We start from the raw sequence: 27,692 nt of genomic DNA, 5'->3' as shown, positions 1-27,692 counted from the left end.
ATTGACTGTGGTTGGAAAATATGTGTTTTATGTGATTTCTGGATAAATGAAAGTCAGAAGTTATTTAGTTTCTAGTTACATAGAAATTGTAGTTGACAGGAACTTTAACTTAAAGCTTGACCAGGGCAAGCATGGAGAATGGGAAGGTCCGATGTCAGTGAAACTCTTTTGAGTTTCACCTCCCAATTCTGAGATGATTTGTGGAGTGATCTTCAGGAGAGGATTGCTATTGATGAACCCCATTTTGTCTTGAACCGTGTCTTTGTTTCTTTTTCCTTGTCATTAGCTTTATGTATGATTTTACGGTAAGATGTGATTAGGTAGTGCACTGAAAAGATAAGAAAATTGTGTTTAAGAATTGTCTGTAATCAACACTTACTGTAGCAGGCAATCAGACATTTCAGAGTAGAACTGGAGCTTAGATGAGCAGTTATTTAGCATCTTCTGTGCAAATATCAGAGCAGAAGTTCATAGGCAGTAAAAACTGGTTTGATGGGTCTTGCGTTGTGAGGTGTCTAGAGGGATCACAGAACAGATCTGCTGTGGTCCTACTAGCATCCTGGCATTGCTGCTGAAGATCAACTTGCTAATCCAGACAAGTCACATAGTAGCAGCATCTTAGGCAAATCTTCTATAGGGCCACATTTAATTACTCCAATATTGTTTAAATGGAAATGAAATTTAATTTATGATCTGTTTAAAATGTTTTTCTTTAGTACTGACCTCTGACTCTGTAACTCCTGTTTTAGCTACTAGGGTTAGTTTCCAAATATTGATGTTATGATATCCTCTCCATCCCTTCTTCCACTTAAAATGCACAGTAGTCACAGCTATTCATTGACTCCCAGGGATATAGAATCATAGAATGGTAGGATTGGAAGGGACCTTTAGAGATCATCTAGTCCAACCCCCCTGCAGAAGAAGGTCCACCTAGATCAGGTCGCATAGGAATATGTCCGGGTGGGTCTTGAAGACCTCCAAGGAAGGAGACTCCACAGCCTCCCTGGGCAGTCTGTGCTAGGGCTCCCTCACAGTAAAATAGTTTCTTCTTATATTTAAATAGAACATTTGTGTTCCAGCTTCATCCCATTACCCATTGTTCTGTTGCTAGATACAATGTTTTGAAGTTATACAATAGAATTCTTCCGTTGAAGAATAGAATTCTCTTCCATTACCATCTCAAAGAAATAGAGGGACGTTGCTGCATGAACAGTGATTACATGAAGAAAAGGGAGGATTTTAATTGACTTTATTATTTATGCTATTAAAATTATATTCTCCTCTTGAATAAATACAAACTCTTCAACCATTTTAGCTTTAGATCTGAAATGTTAACCTGAAATTTGATTAAATATTACTTTGTTATGATATTTATTTCACAAGGAAGTAATGATATTGCTGATTAATTGCCAATTCATTTTGCTCGGAGTGTGTCAGCTGTGCTGAGAACTATGGCCATACTGAGTACTGCAACCACTCACCCAGTGTTTCTGTTGCTTAGGAGTGCAGTAAATGCATTGCTAGGAGTCATAACCGAATGAAACATGTTTTTTCTTGACCTGAGCTGTTTATCAGATTGCTCTTCAGGGTTATACTTTTAAACTCTTACTAAATGCGGTATCTTAAATCTTCAGACACACCTCAGGCAGAAAAAATGTTTTATTAATACTTCTTTGAGGTATACTTCTTTTGGATTTAGCCTAAATTACTGCATTCTTTTAAAGTCTGAAACTCTTTCTGAGTGGTAGAGTTACAGGTGATTAATTAGGAATAAGAACTTAGAAATGGACTTGATGGCAGAGAGAACAAGAAGCCTTAAAGCCATCTCTAGTTCTCATTTAAAAATCTTTGTTTTTACTGATTATTGTGTCGATTGATTTTTCTTTCCTAATTAAAATATTTAAGTTGTTCTGCACAGTGACCTATAGAAATTCTGATGTACAGTGTAATCATTAGCAGTAGTTAAGTAGGGATAGAGAACTGAATTTAGAGATATAACCTCTTCTTCAAGCTAATAACATAGCAAGAGTAGATGCCAAAAGTATGTATTCTTTTCAGTAAGAAAATCTGCAGCTTTTTAAAGTTTTAGTTGTGTTTTAAACTGCACTCAAAACTAGTTAAACCCAAATGCCAATAATATAGCCCAAATAATTAATTAAATAAATGTCAGCACTGTTATTTCAACTTGCGATTACGTGCTATATTTAAATCTTGTTTTGAAAAAAAAAAAACCCTCTGTACATATCAAGGACAAACCATGCATATTTCTATGCCTTAAGTTGTATGGAACCTCTTTTTTTTTGGCCTGGAAAATTTCCATCCTTCAAGGAATTCTTATCACATTATGAGATTGGCAATGGGGATGGTTGCTGTTGCCTGGACCTTTTTCTTATCTCCATCTCTTTTTTACGAAAATTCAAGAATTAAGATATGTCACTGACTACATGGGTTAGATTTTCCATCTGGAAGGTGTGAAAAATATGTATGAAAATAATGTCTGTGAACATTTTTTATGTTTGATGGACAAAGCAATGAAGCAGTAATGCTTTCTAGTATACACAGATGACCAGTCAGCCACAGTGTCTTTGCTCTGCCTCCTGCAATTCACTCACCAAAATACACTCCTTTCTACATACTTTCTGAATACACTCAGAAGGATATGGGACAGACAGAGAATTAAAAAAACTTTTTTGGTAGTGCTCACTGAATTTTGGATCTGAATTTATGATGAGGAAATCAGAAATGGCCATTTAGCCGTGCATATGCAAATGATATCATAGAATCATAGAATGGTAGGATTGGAAGGGACCTTTAGAGATCATCTAGTCCAACCCCCCTGCAGAAGCAGGGTCACCTAGATCAGGTCACATAGGAACATATCTGGGCGGGTCTTGAAGACCTCCAAGGAAGGAGACTCCACACCCTCCCTGGTCAGCCTGTGCCAGAGTTCCCTCATCCTCACAGTAAAATATTTTTTTCTTATATTTAAGAGGAACTGTTTGTGTTCCAGCTTCATTCCATTACCCCTTGTCCTGTTGCTAGATACAATAAAAAAAACAGGGATGTCCCAACATCCTGACACCCACTGTTTAGGTATTTGTAAATGTTAATGAGATACCCCCCTCAGTCTCCTCTTCTCCAGACTAAACAGCCCCAGTTCCTGCAGCCTTTCCTCGTATGAAAGATGTTCCCATCCCCTGATCATCTTGGTGGCCCTGTGCTGGAGTCTGTCCAGCAGTTCTCTGTCCCTCTTGAGCTGAGGAGCCCAGACCTCAGGAAAAATTATTGCAGCTAGTTCATGCTAGACTGTAGCCAGTTGTGTACTGGAGGTATCTCTTTCAGCTCTAACTATTCTGTGGCATTAATTTAATGCTTTCTGACAGACAGAGTAAGGGTGGAGGTACTGGGAGAGTGGTCACTGCCTGACCCTGGGATGCCTGAACTTGAGTCTGCAGTAAATTAATGTCCCAGATGTGATGCTGGCCTAGATAGTATTTTCTGCTGACATGAGATATCTGTTAGGTTGGTAGGGTTAAAATCCTGATCTACTCTCAAGTCATGGATTTAAATATCTACCCCATCTCAGAGTCTTGTTTCCAGCTCTTCAGTTTTTGCTGAGCACACCTCTGGATTGTGTGCAAGAAGTAATGTTAGGCAGCAAATGACTGGTGTTTTTATTTCAGGATAGTTCTGTGAAAATAAAACCATATTGATTTTTTTTTCTGGAATACATGGACTTTTTTTTTTCCCGAAAAAGACCTACCTTTAGTAAAACAAGTATTCTAAGTATTTTCTGAGGAAAAATCTAAAATCTTAAAAGATGTTTTGGATGAATACTTGCTCATTCCCCAACCACACTTTTGAAAAGAAAAAAAAAAAAAATTGAAAAAAATCTTGATGATTCCTAATAAGAAGACATGTCTACAATTGAATATCTTAATTCCAAGTCAGACAAATATTTCAGCACTATGTACAAGGTGCACATTTGTGAAAGAAGTACAAAGACTACATTAATCAGTAAGAAGGTAATACATTCTTCCTGAGAATGAGTATAGAAAAAAGAGACCCTATAACTTGGTGTTCTACAAAAATTCTCTTGAGTAAACTCAGCCAGTATTGAGTTTCACAAGCGTCACATTTTGGTCTGAGATAATCAGGGACATGGCAAGCTCATATAAACAAAATATCCAAGTACAGACCTGAAACTCTCTTAGATGCAGCAGTGTCAGAACAAAACCTTGTGTCAAATTTTTATTCTCAATTTTGAGACTATAGAATAGTATTTTTTCCTCTATTCCTACATCCAGTGGGCTGCATTTTGTAACATTGACACAATGGGAAGACTGCGAATATAGTTTACTAACTTTCATCATTTGCCCAAGCAGGCATGAAGAACAAACCACAGCTGTTAACATCAAAGAAAGCAAAGCAAATAAAAATGGAGAAAAACAGGAATAAGCAAGAAAGAATTCCAGGTTTCTGGAGATATTTTTCCTTGTAGGGAATCTAACTTCTTGGACCATTTGAGCTGTTTGCCTTTTCATCCTGTTTAATACATTGTACATCAGTATCTTGACCCTGCTTATCAGGAGTTTGAGATGCAAAGCTCTATTGTGTTACAGTTTTAGCTTATTTTTTTAAGGATCAACAACATGTGATATATTCAGTTTGAGCAGTACATAAAGGGATAATAGTGAATAGAGAAGAGAAGAAGAAAAATTGAATCTGAGTAATCCAGCAGTTTTTTCATGTGATGTCAGCCTGATGACTAGAATAGGGCTTCTGTTAAATTAACAGATGGAAAACACATGTCCTATGTCCTCTCTGTTTTACCTTGATAATAAATTGAGAAATTGTTATTTTGTATTCTTTGAAACTCAGTATTTTCAGAAGTGCTAAGAGATCCAGTATGATGAGAGGAGCTCTGTAAAACCTCTCACCCTACCTGTTCAGTACAGGTCATGCTAACTAAACACCACAACCTATGCTTTTGCTTGCAGAAGGCAGTGTCTTCATTTTTCATTTGAATGCAGTGTGGTTTAAATATCTTCTTCTTTGGAAACCCTGAATTGTTGTGGTGAGGGATTATAATATATCTATTATTTTTTTACCTCTGTTAGTAGGAGTGAGATAGATTCATATATGTCAGTATGCTTGGTTAGAAAGATCTTTTGCCCAAGCTTTAAAGAAAGGCAGGGAGGATGCAGAAAGCAAATCAACATGAATAATAAAATAGGAGCTTATTTCTGAAGGTTTCCTGAAAGGCAGGAGAGATTATGCCTTGTTGCATGCACTTTATTTTTTTGCAGTCCTAAATGCTTTCAGCGTTTTGGTAGGGTGGATATAGGGCTTTTGTTCTCTGAGCCTCTGGCAGTTAGGAAATGTCAAGCATAAAATGCATTTTGCCTTGAGGGGAGGAAGTCACTGAGGTGCCCCAGTGGTGCACTGTCTCTGCAGGCTTATTCACAACATGGCAAAGAGATGAACTCTGTCAACTGGGTCTTCCTTGCATGTTAGCAAAATGGAGAAAATGGGTAGTTAGATACATGTTCCCATTCAGTCTCTTTTCAGGCTCTTTCTTGACTCCCTTGGCTAACAAGAGCTAGGTAGGAATTAGCGAGGAAAGGTGAAGAAACTATATTTCAAAGTCACAGATTTCCTCATAATTGTTGGAAGTGAAAGGCAGATTCCCATTTTCACTGCAACCTATCTAAATTACTTACTTACAAAGTGTCATTTGAGAGTCCCCTTACACTACAAAATAGAGTAAACAAGGCTATCTTTAAGTAGGAATCCAAATAAAAAACACTTGTTCACTTAAATCTGCAGTTTCTCTACTGTTATGTACTATGCCTATTTTTATAACTTTTTTTTCTGTGTTTCATTCCTTTACCCTGACTTACTACAACAAATTATTATCTTTTCATAGGTATTCTAAAAGTTATATTGTCTCCTAAGACAAATTAACAATGATGACTTTTGGGGGTTAGTCTGCTATTATTGTGACTGGAGACCTGCAAAAGTAGGCCGTAGCTTAGTTTAGCTTTCCTTTGTGAGGGTTTGAGATTAAATGGTATCAAAGAATCCCAAACCTTATGCTTTAAAAAAATTGTAAAAGGTGGAAACTTTGCATGTATGCATTAAACAACCCACATTTTAAAAAAGATGCCTACAGTTACAGATCAAGACTGATAAAGATCTGTTAAAACAAGAATAACTTTGTGGGAGATGAGCCCTGCAAATTGTGTTATCATTCATTGAGTCTGCAAGTACTTTGAAAACCAGGCCACCCTCGTGCAGATATTTCATTGGAGATACCTACTCTAGCAGCTAATTTTACACCTGGGACTACTTATGTGCACTTTCAAATGCTGAATTTGACCCCACATTTGAGAAACTTGGTCATTGTTTGTAAGACTGGACAGAAAACAAGAATTTTGTTTATTTGACAAAAAAAAAAAAGGAAAAAAAAGGTTTTGGATTTTTTTTTCCAGCTTGAAGCAAACTAAGCTGTACAGATGCTCTTTGTGGAAAGAGAAAGAGCAAGAGTGACACAGCCTAAATAACCAACTTATTCTGTAAGGTAAAATAACAAATGCATGAATAAATTGGGCAGCACTCACTTGGGATGTAAAATCATAGAATGGTAGGAGTTGGAAGGGACCTTTAGAGGTCATGTAGTCCAACCCCCCTGCAGAAGCAGGGAATGTTTAAAAATGTTTAAAAATGGCATATTTAAATCCCTGTTCCAGTTAATAATTTCAGTAGACAATGAGATTATATTTTTAAATTTTCCAATGAATTTATTCTCGTAAGTAAATACAGTTAGCTATTCATCAGATCAGAGAAAGGGAACCCAGTGTGTCTACGGGAGTCTGCTCCTCTTCTTTCTCTTCTTTCAATACAAAAAAATGCTGTGAGCCTTAGGGAGCTGATCATTAAAATATTTCCCTACATTTCTGGGAAGTTAACAATTTGTGATTAATAAGATTTTTCTGACACTTTTGTTAATAGATTTTTGACCACTCCTAATGGTTTCTCTTTTTTTGTTCTGTTTGTTTTAAAGAGGAGAGAGAGAAAGGCGACACTTCTGTAACCAAGTTGTAGTAAAACTATGTAGAAAGTATAACTTCACTGCTGCTTTTCATTATTTTTTCATGCATCTGAAGAATAAAAGTTGTCCAGCAAGATGCATTGGAAAGATGCATTGAGACTTTGTTCTTTATTTTTTTTTCTTTTCTTCACTAGAGAAATCTGAACAAAATTACTGTTTGAAGTGCTATCATTGTTTAGGTAACCGACACTAAAACACGATGACAGGATGTGAGTTTTTAATTTCGGTGGTATCCCATTGTTTTTAGGGTAAACTGGTTTTGAAGTAGCAATTGTAAACACAGCAGGCGCTAGGATCTTGTATCAGCAGACTGAACTATCACATGTTGGGACAAAAATACTCTCTTTTTTCTTGGTACATACGGTGATAATATTCCTGAAACCGTTTCCCTGTCCTGTTCATTATGCTGAGCTTCAGAATTCCTGGGATATATACTGCTATTTGATGTACAAACCGCCATCATATGAGTGCAATTTTTTTCCTGGGTGTTTGGATAAATATGACAGAGTGAAGAAGCAACATTGAACTGAAACAGTTTTCTGAATCTTTGTCAGTCAATCTGATATATTTGGGAATAAATTCTTATGTGATTCTTATGGGAAAAACAACTCATGTCCTTCAAAAATATATTTATTTCCACAATTCATGGTGATGGTAACGCTAACTGAAATACAGATCACTGAGAACAGTACAGAAGATCTCTTGTGAAATATTTCAGTCTTGCCATCAGAATAAAACTTTAGTGCATCCATGTTGGCATCCTGCCATTGACTTCTAAGCACACTAAAGTGGGTGGTTTTGGGTTATGAACTTCTTGGATAGACATGCAGGTACTCAACAGCAGCTGGACTCCCCAAGAGCCCAACTTCAATGGTATTTTGCAGATTCATTTCAATGAGGGTGGTCTTGATATATACAGGCTCTGGTTGCTTCTTCCCGCCCTTCCTCTTTTGTAATTGGTTTAGTGGTTTGAATGCATAGGGATCAATTTCTGGTAATAATGTTGTACTGACGTTATTTTAATGACTGTTGCTTACCCTGTTCTAGTCTTCTGGTAGCTGGGGTTCATGTGTTGCAAAACAAATGGATGTAAAGTTAGGATATATATAAATTTGTTGCCTGTTTAAAATTCTAATATTTAAAGGCAATACTGTGTGACACCCTACACCTTAAAAGTTGCAGTGACAAAACGTTACTTTTCTTTTAAAAACACTAATGTTTATCACATTCAACTTGAAGGTAGATATGATGAAATGAGATACAATCTTTGAAAGAAAAAGAAAGGGAAAATTCTTTTCATTTAAATACTGTTTTCTATATGCTAACAATTTATGGAATATGATTTTTACAAAAAGCAAAATAATGTTTTCAGAAGTATTCATATTTGCTCCAGGGATGTCGTCTCTGACAGAGATGATTTAACATCATCCATCTAAAGAGAGAGTGAACACTGCTATATGAGAATTAAATCATTTCAGCCAGCCCTGAAGTTTGGTGGTCAAATTATACTGGGGGCACCCAGGCACCCCTGAGAGCCCTCCAGCTCATCACTGCCATAAACAGGCTGGAGCACCCAGCTTCTCAGGAATGACTTCATGTTAATAAAGTCTTTACAACTGAGGAGATTGTAAAATTATTTTAATTTCTTGTAGATGTCAAAAAAATGTGTAAGTCCATCCTGAGCTGCTGAGGAATGTGGAGTATACCTCCAGGCTCACACTAGATGTACAGAATCTAGGGGCAGCACTAATCTGAAATAATACAAAAGAGGAAGAAACAGGAATGAAAAGTTCTGAGTAGTTCAGATACTAAACTGGTTTAGCTGAGCAGAGTTTCAGCTGGTTTATATCCCCTTTATGCTGGAATGTGGCTAAACAAGATTGGACAGGGAGAAGGACAAGTGACTGCAAGACTAGGGTGGGAGAATAGGGAACAAAACAGATGGTAACAGAGATTTTGTCAAGTCACAGAATTTTCTTCCTGTACCCCCTTGATGCACTTGGTCAATGAAGTTTTCAGTGCTTCGGGTTGCAGAGTGCTGAAATAACATCTCAACTAATTATAATCTAACATCAAGTCTCCTCTTTTAAAATAGATACACCATGCGATTTTTAGTTCTGTTTGCATACCTGCATTAAAATAGTCACATTTGAGATGTGTTTTACTTCTTTTTCTGTTTCATTTTAACATTGACAGGTTGAGCCATTGATTCAGAAAGGCCATGAGAATCTGGTGCACCATATCCTACTCTACCAGTGCAGCAGCAATTTGAATGACAGTGTACTGGACTACGGCCATGAGTGTTACCACCCCAACATGCCAGACTCTTTTCTTACATGTGAGACAGTCATTTTTGCTTGGGCCATTGGTGGAGAGGTAAGAAGAATGGCTATCTAGCATGGTTAATCAGTGGGTTTTTTGAAAGGTGTGTAACACAAGGAAACTTCTTCCTAGTGTATTAGTGGTTACTTAATCTGTCTGGTTTTAAGAGTAAACAATCATAATCAAGTTCTTCTTGGCCTTTTAAGTATGAAATGCAATAATCACCCTGAGGGACAAGCTCAGAGTAATGAAAATAGTATAGAGAGTGTTGATGCCTTAGGGAAAAAAAAACGTAGCTTGGGAGCATGGAAGTCTGTCACTATCAGCTTGTCCCATCTGGCAGGGAAATATGCTGCCTCCATCTATGTCTCCTATCTGCTGCCTATGGAGAGTGACAAAAAGAAAAGAAGGCTCTGTAAGTGACTGTATAAAAGACATGGAGGCAAGACTTTCCAAATGAAGTTAGACATAGATTTAGTTATTGTTTTGCCTTTCCAGGACCTGGTTACACTATTGCTCCATTCAGACTTAGCATTTTGAAACTTCCTACTCAGCCCAAAGAGACACTATTTCAGTGTAGAAATGATCCTGTGTCAGTGTGGAACCAGTACAGGGACCACTTTGCTCATGGTAATGTGACGTATCTACAGAAAACACACTCTGATGCACACCACAGGCTGCATTTTCAGCTTATTTCATATGCTGATTCAGGCTGCAGTAAATACTTTCTGCTGACATGAGGAAGCATTACAACTCAAAGAATCTAACCCCTTTTTTTTACCCCCTTAATTCACTGTGTCCACATGGTATTTTCTGGAGCCTTGGTTTTCCAGCCTGCAGTGTGAGGAAGCCAGACCTGTTACATGGACCCATCAAAAGAAGTTTAATCCATTATGAACATTATCCCTGATGTATGCTTTGTGCATTTTTGCCATCAGCTATGCTCTGACCTAGTATTTGTACTTTTAACTGTTTTAATCTAAGTGAAATAAAAAACTCATATAAATAAGTTATCATTTGACAAGCACTGTAGAGGCTTTTGCAAGGATGATCCCATTGTTAAAAAACTGTAGGGAGGAATTTGGCAGATCTGGGTTACATTTGGATTTACTGGAGTACTTGCTTCAGTTTACCCTTATGTACCCTTAAACTTCAGTTTACCCTTATGTAGAATGGAGATGATAATGTTAACTACTATGTATTATGATTAATTTATTGATGTTCATCAGGCATAAGAAATTTGACATCTCAAAATGCACATTTCAGAAAGTCACAATCTTAAATTGTGTATTAAAATATTATCACTGTATTATAAAATGATGCAGATTATTTCCTGCAAAAGTGAATTTGGAAAATGAGTTGGAATGAGCTTTTGTAGTACATCTCCCAGTTATCCCTACTTACCAAATTCTGTTTATCATCACAAGTGGCTTGAGAATTTGCACAGCCACCTTTGGGATGAAGTTAAACTAAATGTGCAGGGATGAACCCAGCACCTCCCAGCAATAAATGGGGTTCAGTTTATGGGGTCTACCCAGAGCTGGTCCAAGGGAGTATCGCTTGAGACACATTGTCACGTTCAAAAAGCTTTCAAAGAAGTTACCTTTGTAAATTTTATTATTGTAGCATTGCAAAAAAAAACCCAACCCAAAACAAAACAAAAACCCAACAATGTATTTATTAAAAAAAAACCCAAACCCTTAAGAATGGCAAAATATCTTAATTCTCTGTGTGTGTGTTGGTTTCCAGGGCTTCACCTACCCTCCTCATGTTGGCTTATCCATTGGAACAGCAACTGATCCTCTGTTCGTTCTTATGGAGGTGCATTATGACAATCCATCATACACAGAAGGTTTGTACCCTCACACTCTTTAAAACATGCAAGACTGGAAAATGTGCTGGACACAAGGGCTTCTCATTGCATTGCGTGGCAAACAGAACAAATACAAAGCTTATTTTTCTCTGCTTACTTGGTCCTGGTTCCCAGTGGTTTTTTCACTACACTTAAAAGCTTAATCTGAAGTCATCACGAGATTCAGATATACAGAATTGCAGACCAAGTGAATACACCTCATTTTATCAATACATTTTTCATGTTATCTCATCTCTCCTTTCCTTTTGCTAGGAAATCCAGTCAGTCTGAGAGAGAGCAGTAGAGCATCCAGACTGTAAGATAACAACACCTGGAATGAGCCTTTTATTTCTTTTTTAGGCTTTTTTTTTTTTTTTTAAGCTATCTGCTTGAACTGTGGGCAGCTTCTGCAGGTGAAGTATAGATTCAGGTTGCTGGACTATTCATTGAGTAAAACTGTTTATCTTAAAGGATAAGCTTTTAATTTATAATGGTGCTTTTAAAATCTTTTTTCCAAAATTCATTTATATTTAGAAGAGACACAAATTAATGGAAACAGGGAGCCCTGGAAACTCTAGGGAACTTTGAAATTGAGTTTTGGAAAGATACTTTTTTTTTCTGAAACAAACGTTTATTGAGATACTGTACCTGAGAATATTCTGGTGAGTGCTACATATGAACTGAGTAAAATCCAGCATAGCACAATGTACTGGTCTTTGTTTACACCTCCATGTGTTAAGATGGAACCCTCTGTGTGGTTTAGTGTTACAGTAATAACAGCCTTACCGTTATTCCCCCTCTTTGTGTTATACTAGCTGAACTATCTCAAAATTATTTAATGACAGACCCTATCCCTTCAGCATGCACATTTACATGAAATACAATAAAGTTCATTTTCATCCTTGATATTGCATACTTTTCCATCAAATGTTATCTGAAAGCCTGAGAAGTTGCATGCAGAAAAAATTGTTTCCAAATTGATTGTGTCTCTAAATTCACTATTGTATTTTAATAGATTGTGCTGTTTGATGTCATTGCTTTAGTCTAGGTGACATCCAAAAAATGGGAGTCAGTATTGTTTCATTTCCTTTTTAAGTAATGGCAACCACTTTGTCTTGCTGGAACAGTCCCAGGGGAACACAGAGTCTCACCAAAGACTTGGGAAATTTCAAACAGCATAGGCAGAGCAAGATGTCTGTAATCCAGGTCATGTTTCTCTCCTCCCCAACAAAATACACTGTATAAGGCCATGCTGGGAGTGTAAGGAAGTAAACCTGACCTGGGTGCTTGTCTGCTTCAGGTGGGGGCATGTGAGTCCTCTTGACATAGCACCAAACCTGTCATCAAGTCACCTTCATTTTCATGTTTCGGTACCTACTTTTTCCCAGTTTGTGTCTTGCAGTTAACGGCTGCATTGTTAGCTTCACATTGGCATATGGGGTAATGTTTTCCTAAGTCAAATTGCTACCTTTAGACTAACATGGTTAGTTTAGAATCTTTATTTCTGAAATCCTTAATATTTACCTTTAATTTGAAAAGTAGCCTTTTTTGATAGTCAAAAACTCTTATATATCATAAACATTTCCAGCATTTCAAGCTTCAAGGAGAGTTATCAGTAAGGAAAAAACCAAGTTCTCAAGGTTGTACAAATAGCTTCAGAAAATGAATGAGTATGGATTCCCAAACACTTTAAAGTTGTGACAGTTGATTACCACTCTTAATTGACTATGCACAGTTCATATCCTTTGTTCCTTACCAATTATATACTACTCTGTCTCAGGTATTTTGCTGACTAGGTAATGTAGTCCCTGCTCTGTCCCATTATCATTTGCTTTTCTTAAAATAACCTGCTGATTTCATATTGATATAAAATTCAATTTCAGGTACTGATAAGTCTGCTATGGTTTTTTTGAAGACTAATATAGATCACTAGGAAATTTCTGACCTTCTCTGAGATAATTGGTCCATTTTTGTATTTTTAGTTTTCAAAATTTAAATTTGAAAAAGGACAATAATTAAGGTGGTAACAGATGAACTAGCAGAATGTAGGGCTTGTACAACACATATTAATCTTCAGTTTTTTGCTTATATCTTACCTAATAAAAATGGCTAATAGAAGAGAAATAATTACAAACATTTAGATGATGGAGGTAACATAAATTAAAAATAGATTCACAAACAAACACATATGGCTAAACATGTAGGTGAACAAAATAGATTCATATCATTTCGACTCTTAAAACCTCAACCTTTTCACAGCAGGCTGTGGTTCTTTAAACTACTTTTTTAAAATCAAGTCCTTGAGTGCACACAGCATTAAAATCCTCTGTAGTTCTCTTGTCAGCTTTATGCAAGGTGCTGGTATTATCTTCAAGTTTTGGATTTAGGAGGCCAATTTTCAAGTTTAATTGATGCTCTCTTAATTGAGGAGACTGTAAAATGAAGGTATTTGGTCATCTGAGGTAGGCCATAATGTGACAGGCAATTCAAAACAAAGGAAAAAATAATTAATACTAGGGATCAAGGTAAGGAAATACAGAAATTCACAAGTAGAAGACAATACATGGCTTGAAAATTTTAAAAGAAAAAAACAAAACAAGTTTAAGCTGTGTTTTAAATATGTTATTTGAAAATCATACATGGAGCCTTTTGAGGTCTTATTATTTCCTTGTATTGTTTGTTTTTCCTTCAATCTAACTTCTTTTCTCTGAGATCCATGTTGTGCAACTTAGCAGAAAAGCCGCAAGGGCTACAGACAGCATGTATTTTTCATTCACACCAAAACACTAGAGATATCAAGATACCTTGTTTAACAACCCTACTGTGGGCTGCCCCTGTTTACTACATCATGCTTATGGTTTGGCTCCTTTCCAGGTTATTGAGGTTGATCCTTTGATTTTCATGTAGAAATCTTAGAACAATCCTTGAAAAATGTGAAACAATTGGATTATTTTATTTCTTTAAAATACTGATTGACAGCCATAGCTGACTGTTCTTTTGTTGCAGGCTTGATAGATAACTCTGGTCTGAGGTTAATCTATACACCAGTTTTAAGGAAATACGATGCTGGGGTTATTGAAGCCGGTCTTTGGGTCAGCCTCTTCCACAATATCCCACCAGGCATGCCTGAATTTGTGTCAGAAGGTCACTGCACATTGGAATGTCTGGAAGAGGTATGTCTCCTGCCAGAATCCAGTTGGTTTTTCATTCTTAGAAATAGTTTTGAATGGACATTTTAACTTCTTGGAAATATTGATAGTTACCAGTTAAATACAGGTGAGCAAAGGGATCTGTAACCTATAGCCCTCCAGAGGATTGACTGGTTTTGAACTGGGCATTTGGAATCTTCAGTATTCAGACTGTCTTACTGATATGGGCGACACTGGATGATACAGTGCTTATGATGTTTTCTGTGTTCAATATATAAGCATACATTGCTTTCCATGACAAAGCTATTAATAGCCTGTAATAGCTAGCCCTGAAAAAAATGTTTATACTAATTAAGATCTATGCCTGTGCAAAAGGCTCCTGACAGTGAAGTAAAAGCCTGAAAGGTATTCTTAGACCAACCACAGAAACTAGATACCTGAACAGGTTTTCTTGTATGGCCCGAAGTATAAAATTATGCTTTCATTAAACACTTGGCTTCATTAAGATAATTTAAATATCTCTATAGATAATGGAAGCATTGTATAATGTCTGTTATTAATATATCATGAAAGATTCTCATCTACTCGGTCATCTATAGAGAAAGATTGAATCAATGCTTGTTATAATGTGGTTTAGAGTGAAGGGCAAATTAGATATGGAATTTAGATTTGGTTTTGGTGTTGTTAAATGTTGCATATTGTCATAGAATTTTTAAGCCTAAAACCACTTGAGTAGTCTATCATGATGAGGTTTCTACCTGGAACTTCTGACCTGGCTGTACTTGAAAGCTAATGCGGTAACAGAATATTTCTATTTTTGTCTCTGAACAAAAATCAAGGTTTAGCATAATAAAAGCTCAGATCCATAGATCTCGGCCAGAATAGGAGTAATGTCAAATTTGTGTCAGCTTGAAAAAGTTAATCTCAAAAATGTTTTTGACCCAGAAAAAAAGTTTCAGATGTAAACCTACAGTATTTGTCTACCAGTTGACTTGAGAAGCAGAGCATATTGTAATTACAGCCTCTTAATTTAGAGTGCTTCTCTTGACATAGTGTTGATGATAGCATTGTTCTTAACTGCATAGAAATTCTTACTCAAAATAAACATTCCAATTCAATCTGTATTCATCAATATCAACCTTTAGCATTAAAATAATGTGCAGGGTTTAGTGTAATTTCCTTAATATCATACCTACAATAAGAATTATTGGCAATCCAGTTAATTTTTGTAAAAGCTGTGTGCATAAGGAGTGAAAATATGTTTTTATTAAAAAAAAAATCACAGAAAAAGCCCTAATCTTTTTACTATACAACACCTGAATTCCACAAACAGGTTTGTTTTTGCTCCAGATGGTATCTTAATGTAAAATGAGGGAATGTAAAATACATTTATTAGTATCTTTTCACTCTGTACATTGCACTACATTACACCTGGCCACATTGATGGTGTTGGCTTCTTCTGGCCAGGCTCTAGGTGCTGAGCGACCTGCTGGGATACATGTGTTTGCAGTACTTCTTCACGCTCATCTTGCTGGCAGAGCTATCAGGATGCGCCACTTCCACAACGGCGAGGAACAGAAGCTGCTTGCTTATGATGATGAGTTTGACTTCAACTTCCAGGAGTTTCAGTACCTGAAAGAAGAAAGAACCATCTTGCCAGTATGAGGCTCTTAATTCTTTTCTTGGAAGTGTTTAAGAGATAATATGCCTAACATTTTCTCACATTTAGGATTAATTTTGCTGCAGATCTTCTTATCATAGAATCATAGATTTCTTGGATGTTAAATTGCTCACTTATTAGAGTGACTAATTCCTTAAAGTTGCAGTGTCTCAGGAGTGTCTACCCAATTCGTTACAGAACTGGCCCATCAATTCAAGCTGTTATTTGTGTTTGATTCATCCACAGTTACTTGATTTGAGCTTTACCATCATAAATATTTGAACAAAGTAGATTATAAAATCACATATATGCTTTGTTGTGCATCCATCCAGCTGAAGAATGGAAATGCCACCACACGGCTTTATGGAGCCATTGGAACCAAATAGCATATCCTGAGTATTTTTACTCAGTGAGCATTCAGCCTTGCAAACATGTCTACAAATCAGCCAAGTCTTCTGTTTGTTTCAAATTTTTATTTCTTCTTGGGAATAAAACTCCATGCTCATATTCCACACGAAAAAACCCTCTGGAAGAAGAAATCATGCAATTCTATCTGCTGTTCTTGCGAGAAAAATGTGATGTAACTTTTAGAAAAATCCCAGCTACAATTATATTACGAAACGGTAGCTATCCATAGGTATTGCATGCAAGCAGTCTATATTTTTTAGGATGAGTCATTTATATAAATATTATTTATTAATATTTTGCTGATTCCATCTGGCATCTGTTTCTGAAGCTCTGCCCTGAGGACGGAAAGTTTAGTGCTGCAAAGGCTGGGTGCTCCGGATCTGGCCAGCAGAGCAACTGGAGATGTGCTTATCCTGGTGCATGTGAACAAGCCTGTTGCTTGATGGGATTGGTCAGATGGAAAATATCAAGAACTGGATTTTGGTTACAATTGGAGCCAGTAAGGGAAAGGGAGCTGAAAAGACTGAACTTTAAACATGGTCAGGAGCCCCATGATTTAAACTTGTAGAGTTTTCTTCAAGTTCCTTTCTTTCTGATGTCTGTTCTCCCACACTGGGAGACTTTGATATTTGTCTTTTAAAGACAGTAAGATAAAATGCTAACTTTCTAATTTAATTTCTACAGCAAACTCTGGGTGTTCAGGTGCAGCATTTGGTCTTTGAAATCCAATTGTTTGTAGTCCACAGGTACTTCAAAGACAAACTGGTGTTACCTCCTCCAGGAAAGAAGTGTTGAAGGGTTGAGGAAGAGGGCTGGCAGAAGATGACAAGTTTGCAAGGAAAGCCTGTAATATTTTTAGGAAAATCCATGTAGATTACAGAGAAGGGCCTATTAAAATTCAAGAACAAAGGGAGCAGAAAGACTAAAAGAGATATTTGATAGTATCAGCAACTTAAAAAACTTGGATAGAAGTTGGAATTCTTTTTCTGAAGTGAACCCTTTTCACTCCTTTAACTGTTTTCATCTTATGCAAAACTACCAGTACAGCTTTACATATATCATCTAGTGTAGTTCAGACCACAGTCTAATCAATTAACAAATAACATAACAAAAATTCATTTAAATTCTTGTTATTCTTTCCTTCTACAAGCTCTTCGTAGGGTATATCCTTCTTTCAGCTTGTGGAATCCAGATAATTGGTTTTCTTTGCATACTAGCACTCTCTGAATTTGGAAGCAAAAGATCTAATCTCACAGAAGGAGCATTTTTAGTGAATGTAATCCAGTCTGTAAGCCATAAAAGCCAGAGACCTCATTGGTGAGAACCAGCATATTCTCACTGGGAGCAGGAAAGCTGTACCAGCTCACACTACTTCAGAAACCTGCATCTCCATTTGGCTGACAGGCTGACACACCTTCTTCTAGCAGCCCAGAGTACAGTTAGTGCGAACATTCATCTGGTAATGAGCCTACAGGAAAGGAGAAATTCTCAGCTTTTGAAAGGTGGTTTCTTGTTTTCAGGGAAGATTAATAGAGTCAGTGATAATGGAAGATGATGATATAAGGCAATGAACCAAAGCAAATAAAACCCCGGCATCCTTGTCATATGAAGTTGTCAAAAAAATATCAGGTTTTTGACGTCTGGCTATGTTCTGTAATATTTTAATTTCCACTTTATTATCATGGTGGATTTGAGATTTGTATTTGATTAGATTTGGGGAGTAAAGGTACTACCAAATTGTAGATCAGTTTGTCAAGACAGCAAAATGTTAATTGTATGTACTTGAGAAGGTAAGTATTCTGCCTTTCCCATACATATTTGCCAATGTAGTTAAGTCTTTGCCTGCCACTCCTCTACTCCCAGGCTTGGCAGATAAATAGTTGTTATTGTGATTGGAAAACCTTTTTTTTCCCTCATTTGGAAAGTAATTCTACTGAAGTTGGCGTGTTCATTTAGCTTGGGAAAAGCTATCCAAAGTAGCACTGGATGGGTTTTTGGAGCAAGAATCATACATATACACCATCTATTTATATCATTTTCCTGAACACAGAATTATAACTGGGCACTTCCATTGCTATTTTTAAAAAAATAGACATGACTTTTAATAAGACTCTGTTTACATCCATGAGGATCCCTGAGGATCCGAGATAGTAAGAATGCTAAGTGCCAAGGCCTTACCTACACCAATTACCTAATTCTTTGCTCTTCCAAAAATTCAGATCCACTGCCCTAATACTTATTTCTAAAGTGTTTTCTGTCATCGGTGGTTACCTGAAGCTGGTGATGATAAACTTCAGAACTGTGAACTTCCTTAATCTTGTCTTTCAGGGGGATAATTTAATCACAGAATGTCACTACAGTACTGTGGACCGAATTCGCATGACATGGGTAAGAAAAGTTTTAGTGTATCAGAAGAGGTAGACAGATAATGTTGGGGAATAAAATGTTTTTCATAAAATGCTATTAAAAAGTGTGAACTTGCTTGCTAATGCCTGTGTGCATGTTATCTTTCCTTTCATAGATTCTTAGGTTTTAAAGTCATTAAGACTATTATGATCACAGTCTGATCTCTTGCATAAGTCATTCATATGACTAGTTTATAAAAACAAGCAAACAAGCTCATAAAAGATCTTTAAAAATCAGACGTTGCTTGTGTAAGGAGTGCTTTCTTTATAGCATGTATTAACATGCAAATTCTGCATATTCTAATGGATTATTTTTAGGAACTTGTTTCACATTTTCCCCTCAAAGTTATAATTGCCAGTTTTTCTTATGCTGTGACCAACACCGGACAACTTGCTTTTGTGCCTAATGTATAATCCAGGCAGAATGCAGTTCTCTCGGGTTGAGAGGAGGAGGTTGGACTCAGTTTGCCTCTGCCTGTTACCGTTCTACCACAATGGTTTTTTTCAGCAGTAGGGACCCTCAGGGAGATCTGCTGCCCCTGGACCAGTGCAGGAGGAGCTGTACCTGTGCACTCTTACAGCTGAGGCACAAGGATTGGCTGTGCCACAGCCCCAGGTGCATGACCATGACAGCAGACAAGGCAGGGCCATGGCCAGAGGGTGAACACAGAGTCAAGACCAGCTCAGGTTTGGAACATGGTAACATGTGGTCTCCCAGACTCAGCTTTTTAGGTTAACCAAGGCTAGGCACCAGCTATTGTGATATGACCACTTGGTTTTGGAGATGAAGCAAATTCAGTTGTTAAGGTGTGAGCTGGACTGTGTCAGCTAGCTATGAAACCAGAGTGATGCCAGATTTCACTATGTTTATGGGAGAGGTGTAGCTGCCAGTATTCAGCCTTCACCAGGAGCTGATCCTACTTCCTTGGATGGGCTTAGATCCAGACCTCTGTGAGGTGAGACCCAAGGGGTTTCTGTTGAGCAAGGAAGACCTGTTCCTGGCATCCAGAGAAAACCTCTTCCTGGATACCTCTTCCTGAATCATGCTGGCATGTAGGTGCATGCAGTAAGAAAAGAAAAGCAATAGTAAAGAAAAAAAAAAAAAAGCAAAAGTAAAGAAAAGCAATAGAGTATGAATGAAAGGTTCGGAGTTTTTGTGCTATTTCCCTGTGTGCTATTTGGCCCTTGATTCATGTGTTTTGTCTTCTCTATTTTTATACCTGTATATGTTTGTGGAGCTGTTCTCACATGGAATTTAGGAATGTGCAGCTCCTAATCTTGTACGTGTTTATCAAGATTAATTTTTATTTAGTTGTTTGCCCTGTTGCTCTCAATGAAAGACTATTGAAAAGTCTATTTCTTCTGCTAGTTAAAAATTTTACTTGAATTAATAATTTCGTAGATACTGTTCTTTTATTCTTCAGGCAACATTATCTGTTAAATAACTTTTGCTTCTTATTATTTATCTAAGTATGTACTTACAAGGAGAGTTCCTATAGATACAGATTTCACTCTGGTCTCCATTTTAGTAGGCAAAGCTCATTTAATATCTTATTAAACAGACTAATTGTCCTATTAGATTTTTTTCTAGATCTGCTTCACTTTGAAGTGTGTTTTCTATTATGGTAGATGCAAGTATCTTGGAGATAGCTGGAAATAAACCTGAACTTCTCAGTACTCTTCAACATAATAGGAATCTTATTTTATTGATAGTTGTTTCTGACATCTTTTAAGCTCAGGAGCTACTGCTTGAGTTTGCAGTGTGTTCTGCAATTAATTACATAACAACTTTGTGCTACTTGACAATTTAATGTGCAAGATAAACTTGTTGAATTGGGCCTCCTGATGCACATTTCATTATCATATAAATGCTAATCAGTGTTTTAATCTGTGGGATTCCAATGCTATCTTGATTAAAAGACAAATCCCATTTTCAGGGTGGTCTGAGCACCAGGAATGAAATGTGCCTGTCATATCTGCTCTATTACCCGAGAATCAACCTCACCCGATGTGCAAGTATTCCAGATATAATGGAACAGCTCCAGTTCATTGGTGTTAAGGAAATTTATAGACCAGTCAGGCAAGTAAAATGTTGATGAATATGTGTAGCACCTCTGTTTTTGTCTGTCGGATTACAGGATCATTTTTATATGATCTCTCTTTCTTTCTGGTAGTGCAACATGTTACAAGGTCATTCGTGCCATTTCTTTTTGGTCCATACACTGTCTATTACTTATTTTGCCTGCCAAATCATTTTATCTTTTTTTTTTTTAATGAAACAACAATTTCTTCTGTTAAAAAAAAAATATTTCTCACGGTGGTTTTTTTTTTAACCACAACCATCTGTCAAAAGACTGTATCAATATCTTATCAATGTTTCAAATCTATCAACTTGTTAAAACATTTCGGTGTTTCACATATAGAAAGACAATTTTGGAAAAGGAGTTTGGGAGAATATATGTCTAATTACCCTGCATAGGTTTGTTTTCAGTAGTTCTGCTGCAGTCAATCAGATCAAATCAATCAAGTCAAACTGATCCTAGAAGTGTTGTTCACATATAGTGCTTAATGCTGTCTCAATGACACTGACAAAAATGTACAAAAGATGAAGAAATTGTAAGTTAGAAAGGATATGGAGGGATTGAGAGAATATTAGATAGTTCATAGTAAAAAATAAATGGTAGATAAGCACCATAATGAAGACAAATGATAGAATGGAGGCTTTGGAGGAATAACAAGTCAGAGGATGATATCCAAGATGAGAGAAAAACATGGAACGAGTGTTAGGAATCTAGCTAAGAGGAAGAAAAGAGGTTTTTAGGTGAACTGCTGGCCGCAGAGTCATGTAAAGCTGTGTAAAGACACTGTCTCCTGAGTCTTCGACTTCTACTGTACAGAGAAGCAGGACACTGCACATTTTTGAGACATAAATCCATGTCAGAAAGAAAAATCCTTACCTCATTCATCAGTTTTTCTTCCTGATAAAAATAACCCATAAGAATCTGAATATTGGCTCACTGTACAGCTCGAAAGAGGTAATAAAATTTTTTTCTAAGATCTGACTATTTTAGTACTCCACAAAAATTAAATATTCCCTCTGTGAATGGCAGAGGGTGGGAACTGTTACCATTTTGGTTGCTCAGGATCTATAATAACCATCATGAAGGTCCATGCAATTCAACTGACATCCGACTGCTGGGGTAAACCACAGGCTGGTGAATTTTAGCCAAGCATTTTCTCCAGTACATCAGGAGAAATCTTGCTGCCCATCATGAGAGTCCTCAGCAAGAGCACAATGCTTCCCAGTGTGTTGTCTTTTCTGCCCCTTAATGTCAGTGGGATGACCTGCACAACAATATTGCTCACTAAGAATAAGAGGAATGCGGATCAAGATTTCTAGAATCTAACATAAAAAGTAAATTCTGGTAGGATATGGAAGGAAGCCCACTATAGACAGGTTAAATGTGCATGAATAAAAAAAATTAATAAATAGCATATTTCAGTTTTTCAGTGTTTCCTTACAGTGTTTAAAACAAAAACATCTCAATAGCAGATCAGCAGTGAAAATTATTATAAATGGAACAATAATAGTTTAAAGAGGAAAGTTCTCAAATTAAATGCAGAAAAGTGATCAAACAATAGAAAGTAGAATTCACTATTACCAGTGAAAAGTGAATTATTTTTGTATTATTAGTTGTACTAAACAAAGGTAACGGTAGGTAGGATTTTAAAATAAAACAGACTCAGTGTGTGTCACACATTTACATTTTAAAAGCTGTCTGTCATTACACAGTTTGTAAAACTATTACTGCAAAATAATTTGATGTACAGGCTTACTGGTCTCAGTTCTGAAATTTATACCCAAGGCAGAAGAGTATTAAGAAAGTCACAATGCAATCAATCTCTGCTTTGTTTTCCACACTATTTCCATTTACAATCTCTTAATACAGGGAGAACAGTTTCTAATTTAGTCCTATCTAAAGGAGTCTTTTTGAGCTTATAAAGAAAATATTCTAACAAATGTATGCTCTCTTGAGTGTTCATTCATGATAACTGTATTTAAGGGAAAAAAATGCACATTTGGCCTGGGGAAATAAAGATGTTTTGAACAGAGTAAGTATGCAGACTGTCTGCCGCAAATGGAATAGTAATTAGAAGAAGAATTTATTAATGCCTCTAGTATTTATGACCTAATCCACAATTCTTGTTTCATTAAGCTCTGTCAGCCCAAGGATATGTGACCTGATATTCATCTCTCTTGTGTCAATCTTACACTCAAATTGCTTCACTGACTCCTCTAAAGTCTGTCTTGACTTACACATGAAGGCAAACTGGAAGGAGGATCAAGGCACTGTGGCTCACTTGAAAACTTTTTTTTGCCTGAGCCTGGTGACACAGACAGTAATATAAAACCATGAGGAGCTGAGAGTAAAGCAACTGGACCACCATAGTGTAAAATAGGTGCTTGATTAAAATTATGTTCTCCATGCCTTGAAATTGAGTAGAACAGCACTTTGGCATAGGCAGCACTTCACACAAAGCAAGTAGAGGACTGCTTTGAAGAGGTAACTCATGCTCTAATCAAAGTATTGATTAGGTTACTTAGATAAAGTTTTAAGTGCTTTCATTCCTTCACTAGCATTATTGGACTTTCTGTCTTTAAAAACTTGACCCCATACACCATGTTATTTCCATTTATCCCAGCAGAGTCAAACAAGAAAGCAAGAACCATGGAAAAGTTTTTCTTTTGCTTTGTTTCTGTTTTATGTTTTTATATTATTATTATTGAGTTTTCTTTACTAAATGAAAGGGAAGAAATCTTGTTCCTCCCCTTTCCACATCTTTGACTGTCTGGGAATGGAATTTGCCCCACTGGTTCATGGGGAAGATTCCCACACACGGGCAAATAGTCAGATCTCTCACAGCAGCAAGCAGGTCTCTATCCCACCCCTGGCCATCCTTGCAGCTAGTGCATAGGAACATGCCAGAAGGTAATGTCCACAGCACCAGTTATTCAATCTTTTGGCACTGCTGCCAACCAATGTGTGTTAGAGCAACTCCTGTGCTAGACTGAGTTTTGTATTATTATCTGAGTTACGACCCAAGCTCAGCAGAGCCATCTGTGAATTGCTTTCTAAGAGCAAATATTTCTTTGCAACATTGTTTGCCAAACCTAATAGATAGTGTAACTTTTTCATTTTCTCTTTTTGAGAAGCTACATAAGAATATCGGGTTTGTGTTACCTATATATTCCATTTGTAGATCAGAGGACAGCAATGTTATTCTTTTTCTTAACTTATATTCCTTAAATTCTAAACTCTTCTGTCTGAATGTCCTAAACTACCGACAAACTTTTCTAAGTCTATTAAAGTCAGTGAAACTGCATCATTTTTCAATAGCAGAGAACAAAACTGAGAACGTGAATTAGACCTAATATACATATTAATAGTACATTTGATTTTTTTGAGTAGAATCTCAAAAAGCTTTTCCTCAACAGTTCCAACGTGATGGCATTTATCTATCAATTATTTATTTACCGATTTTTTCTTTAGGACTTGGCCTTTCATTATCAAGAGTCCTAAACAATATAAAAACCTGTCTTTTATGGATGCAATGAACAAATTCAAATGGTCCAGATCAGAGGGTGTCTCCTATAATGAACTTGTGCTTAAACTACCAGTGAATGTGAGATGTTCAAAAACAGATAATGCAGAATGGTCGGTAAGTGTTGAAAAGGAGGTAACAATGTCATTTACTGTGCTTCATTGCATATGAATAAGTACCTGATTATGTATCTTCAGACTGTTTTACACAGCCATACTACATTTGCATACAATTACAAATGAGGAGATTTTGTCTCTTTTATGATGAAAGCATTTTATCAATACTTTCACCTAACTTGAGTTCTAGAAGTATTTAAAAAGTTGAGTTTTGACCGGCACTTGGGATTGCTAATAAGAGTATGGAGTTTATTAGTGTGTCTGGGATTGATGAGAGAGTAATCATATGTGTTCAGATTAGGTGACCACATTAGAAAGAGGATTTCCCTTAGCTGCCTCCGTTGTCAGGGACTTATGTTAGGGTCTCACAATAGATGGTTCAAAATCACTGCATCAGGTTTCTTCACTGAGTCATTCTGTAGGGGAAAGCTTATTGACTGTGTAAGGAAGCCTCACAGATCTAACTTCTCGACTCAGGCATCTAGACTACCTGAACTTACATGAGTACTCTTCCAATAGCTCATGCTTTTTTGTTGGTCTTGTATCTTAGAGATATATCTAGTACTAGGCCAAAAAACAAGTACATTTGGATTGCCTGTTGCCTGTGTGCACCTTTGGAAGATTTTGTCTTCTACAAAAGAAGACAATTCCTTTCCCAATTCTCTTGATGAAAGAAAACCACTCCGTAAGATAAAAGATAATTCCCTAGTTAGTTGTTTATTCTAAATGTCTATTTGGTATTTCAACTGGACTCCTGGGAAACGCTGTCATCTTCAGTGTTGATGTGTGTTTATAAAAATAATACTGGTGCATATACTATCATCCCTAAAGGAGACGCTAAAAATGTATACTCCTTTACAGAGTCCAAATTCAAGACTCAATTTTACTGTTTTGAGCTTTTCTTCACAGAGGAGGAGATGGTCTCATTGTACTCCCTTATCTCCTACAATGATTTTAGGACAACTTTACAGAGCTGATAGAGCTACTACTAATAAAATACTTCCTAGTAAAGGACCTTTGCCTCATTCTTCTCACCTTGCAAAACAGCCCATGCTACCTCACAGCAGGTCACACAGTGCTTTTGGGTGATGTAGAAAATGCTCTTCTTGTAGTGGTTGTTCTTGCAGACTCACCGAATGGTAGGGATTGGAAGGGACTTTTAAAGATCATCTAGTCCAATCACCTTGCTCAAGCAGGTCCATCTAGATCAGGTCACACAGGAGCACATCCAGGAGGGTTTTGAAAACCTCCAGAGAAGGAGATAGATCTTTCCAACATCAATCAAACTGTTCTGCCCACGGGATGTCAATGAAATACTGTGTGCTATAAGTAATAAAAGAGGTTCTGGTTTTTTTTCTAATATTTGTCCCACTGCAGACCTTCTGTTATTGACAGTACATGTGCTTATTCACCAATTTTCATTAAACTTCTTGATCTTTGAAACTTCTAACTAGTGGCAACTGTGTAGCCACTCTTTCACTCATTATTTGTCAGAAGACAATTTAAGATGACAAAAAGCATACAGAAAATTTAAGAGAAGGTTTCTCAAGAAGGGATAGGATTTTTTTTTTTTTAATGGCATGCTTGCTGGAAAATGGTGTTTTCATCTTAGAGGATGAAGGAACAATACTTCATAGAACAGAGATTATAGTCAAAGAATGCTCTAACTGGACCTGAGAGAGCTTATTTTTTTCTTTTAATCAGTTTCCTATTTTAAATAATTAGGGCACATTCATACAAGCTAAGATTAGGTCACTTTACCTTCTGTTATTAGTGATACTACATTAAGTTGGACATCCTCATCAAAACCAAGAACAGACTTTACCTGAATGGCCAAACAATCATTTAGTTGTTACATGAAGTAAAAAACTTGAAGTAGAAGTTTCATCCTTCTTTAGGGATGGTCCCTTGAAGCAGAGCTTCCTTTCTGTAACACATAGGGAGTATATTTAGGAAAAATGTAGCCAAACAACATACTCAAATATCTCAAATTTCATATCAGAATTATGGCGGACAGGTAGTTATGTCCAACTCCATAAAAATTGCACTGGCTTCTAAGGGAAGAGTAAAAAAAAGCGCAATACATAGAACCATGACACTGCTGTAGGTGACCTTGCTTATGCAGAGACATTGAACTTGATGACCTCCAGAGATCACTTCCAACCTCAGCTATTCTGTAGTTCCATGAAATGTATACACAATTAATTGCCTTTTGCATGCAAGTGTAAGCCTTGTATATACAAATGAACGTGTTAAAATGTAATCCAGTATCCCTATAGCAGTGTAACAGTGTAAACTTTCATTTTTATATGCCAGAAAACTCAAAATAAACCCAAACCAACCAACCAAACCCACAAAGCAAAATAAGGTCATGGAAATTAATCAAGAAAAGCCTCACCTTGCTATACTGGAGAGGATGCCAGTGTGTACAGCAGTTCCCAAGCTGAGAACAATGGATGTGCACACTGGCTGATCATTGGGCATGCACTATATTAATATTTTTACTGAGCTTGATGTCTTCACAGTGAGAATCACAACTCCATTACAAAACTAACAATAGATTCTCATGCAAGCTGCAAACTAGTTGGAGAGAAAAATACAGATTTGTAACCTTATGTGACAAAGCTCTATTAATTTTTTTATTATTTTAATTGCAGATCCAAGGCATGACAGCTTTACCCCCTGAAATAGAGAGACCATACAAGACAGAACCAGTAATATGCAGCTCATCTTCCTATTTAAGTTGCAGCTTATTCCTCACCCTGTTGTTTGTTGTACATGTCACGGTCAGTACTGTAGGAAACATTGGGCCCTTTGTATAATAATTTTTTTTCGTGTTCTATATGCCATGCAAGTTTTGATGTGTTTGCACTGTTGCTATTGTAGATTTATTTTTTTACATATTAATAAACTAAATTTACTAGTTCAAAATAAAATGTGTACTTCCTCTGAAAACTGTGGAGTTTTTGTTTTCAATGTAAAATATGTATAAAACACAATAGGTACATTACATATTGAAGTCTTTTCCGCTACGTTTTTGTTACACTTTGTCATGGCTCTTT

The 27,692-nt window shown here is 36.7% G+C and overlaps 1 protein-coding gene across 1 annotated transcript in view; it reads left to right on the top strand.

Annotated features, from left to right (window-relative positions):
- Positions 1-27,472, top strand: part of MOXD1 (monooxygenase DBH like 1) — a 50,108-nt gene extending 22,636 nt beyond the window's left edge. Inside the window, exons 5-12 of the mRNA XM_061990573.1 lie at positions 9,311-9,490; positions 11,186-11,288; positions 14,295-14,461; positions 15,905-16,096; positions 18,834-18,893; positions 20,848-20,990; positions 24,463-24,631; positions 27,288-27,472. Of these exons, the coding sequence (XP_061846557.1) occupies positions 9,311-9,490; positions 11,186-11,288; positions 14,295-14,461; positions 15,905-16,096; positions 18,834-18,893; positions 20,848-20,990; positions 24,463-24,631; positions 27,288-27,452 (1,179 nt within the window). The 3' untranslated portion in view covers positions 27,453-27,472. The remainder of the gene's footprint in view (positions 1-9,310; positions 9,491-11,185; positions 11,289-14,294; positions 14,462-15,904; positions 16,097-18,833; positions 18,894-20,847; positions 20,991-24,462; positions 24,632-27,287) is intronic.
- Positions 27,473-27,692: the final 220 nt, after the last annotated feature.

The sequence above is a fragment of the Colius striatus genome, chromosome 2 (genome assembly GCF_028858725.1).
Source record: "Colius striatus isolate bColStr4 chromosome 2, bColStr4.1.hap1, whole genome shotgun sequence".
NCBI classification, from domain to species: domain Eukaryota; kingdom Metazoa; phylum Chordata; class Aves; order Coliiformes; family Coliidae; genus Colius; species Colius striatus.
This window is presented reverse-complemented; position numbering and strand designations above follow the sequence as displayed.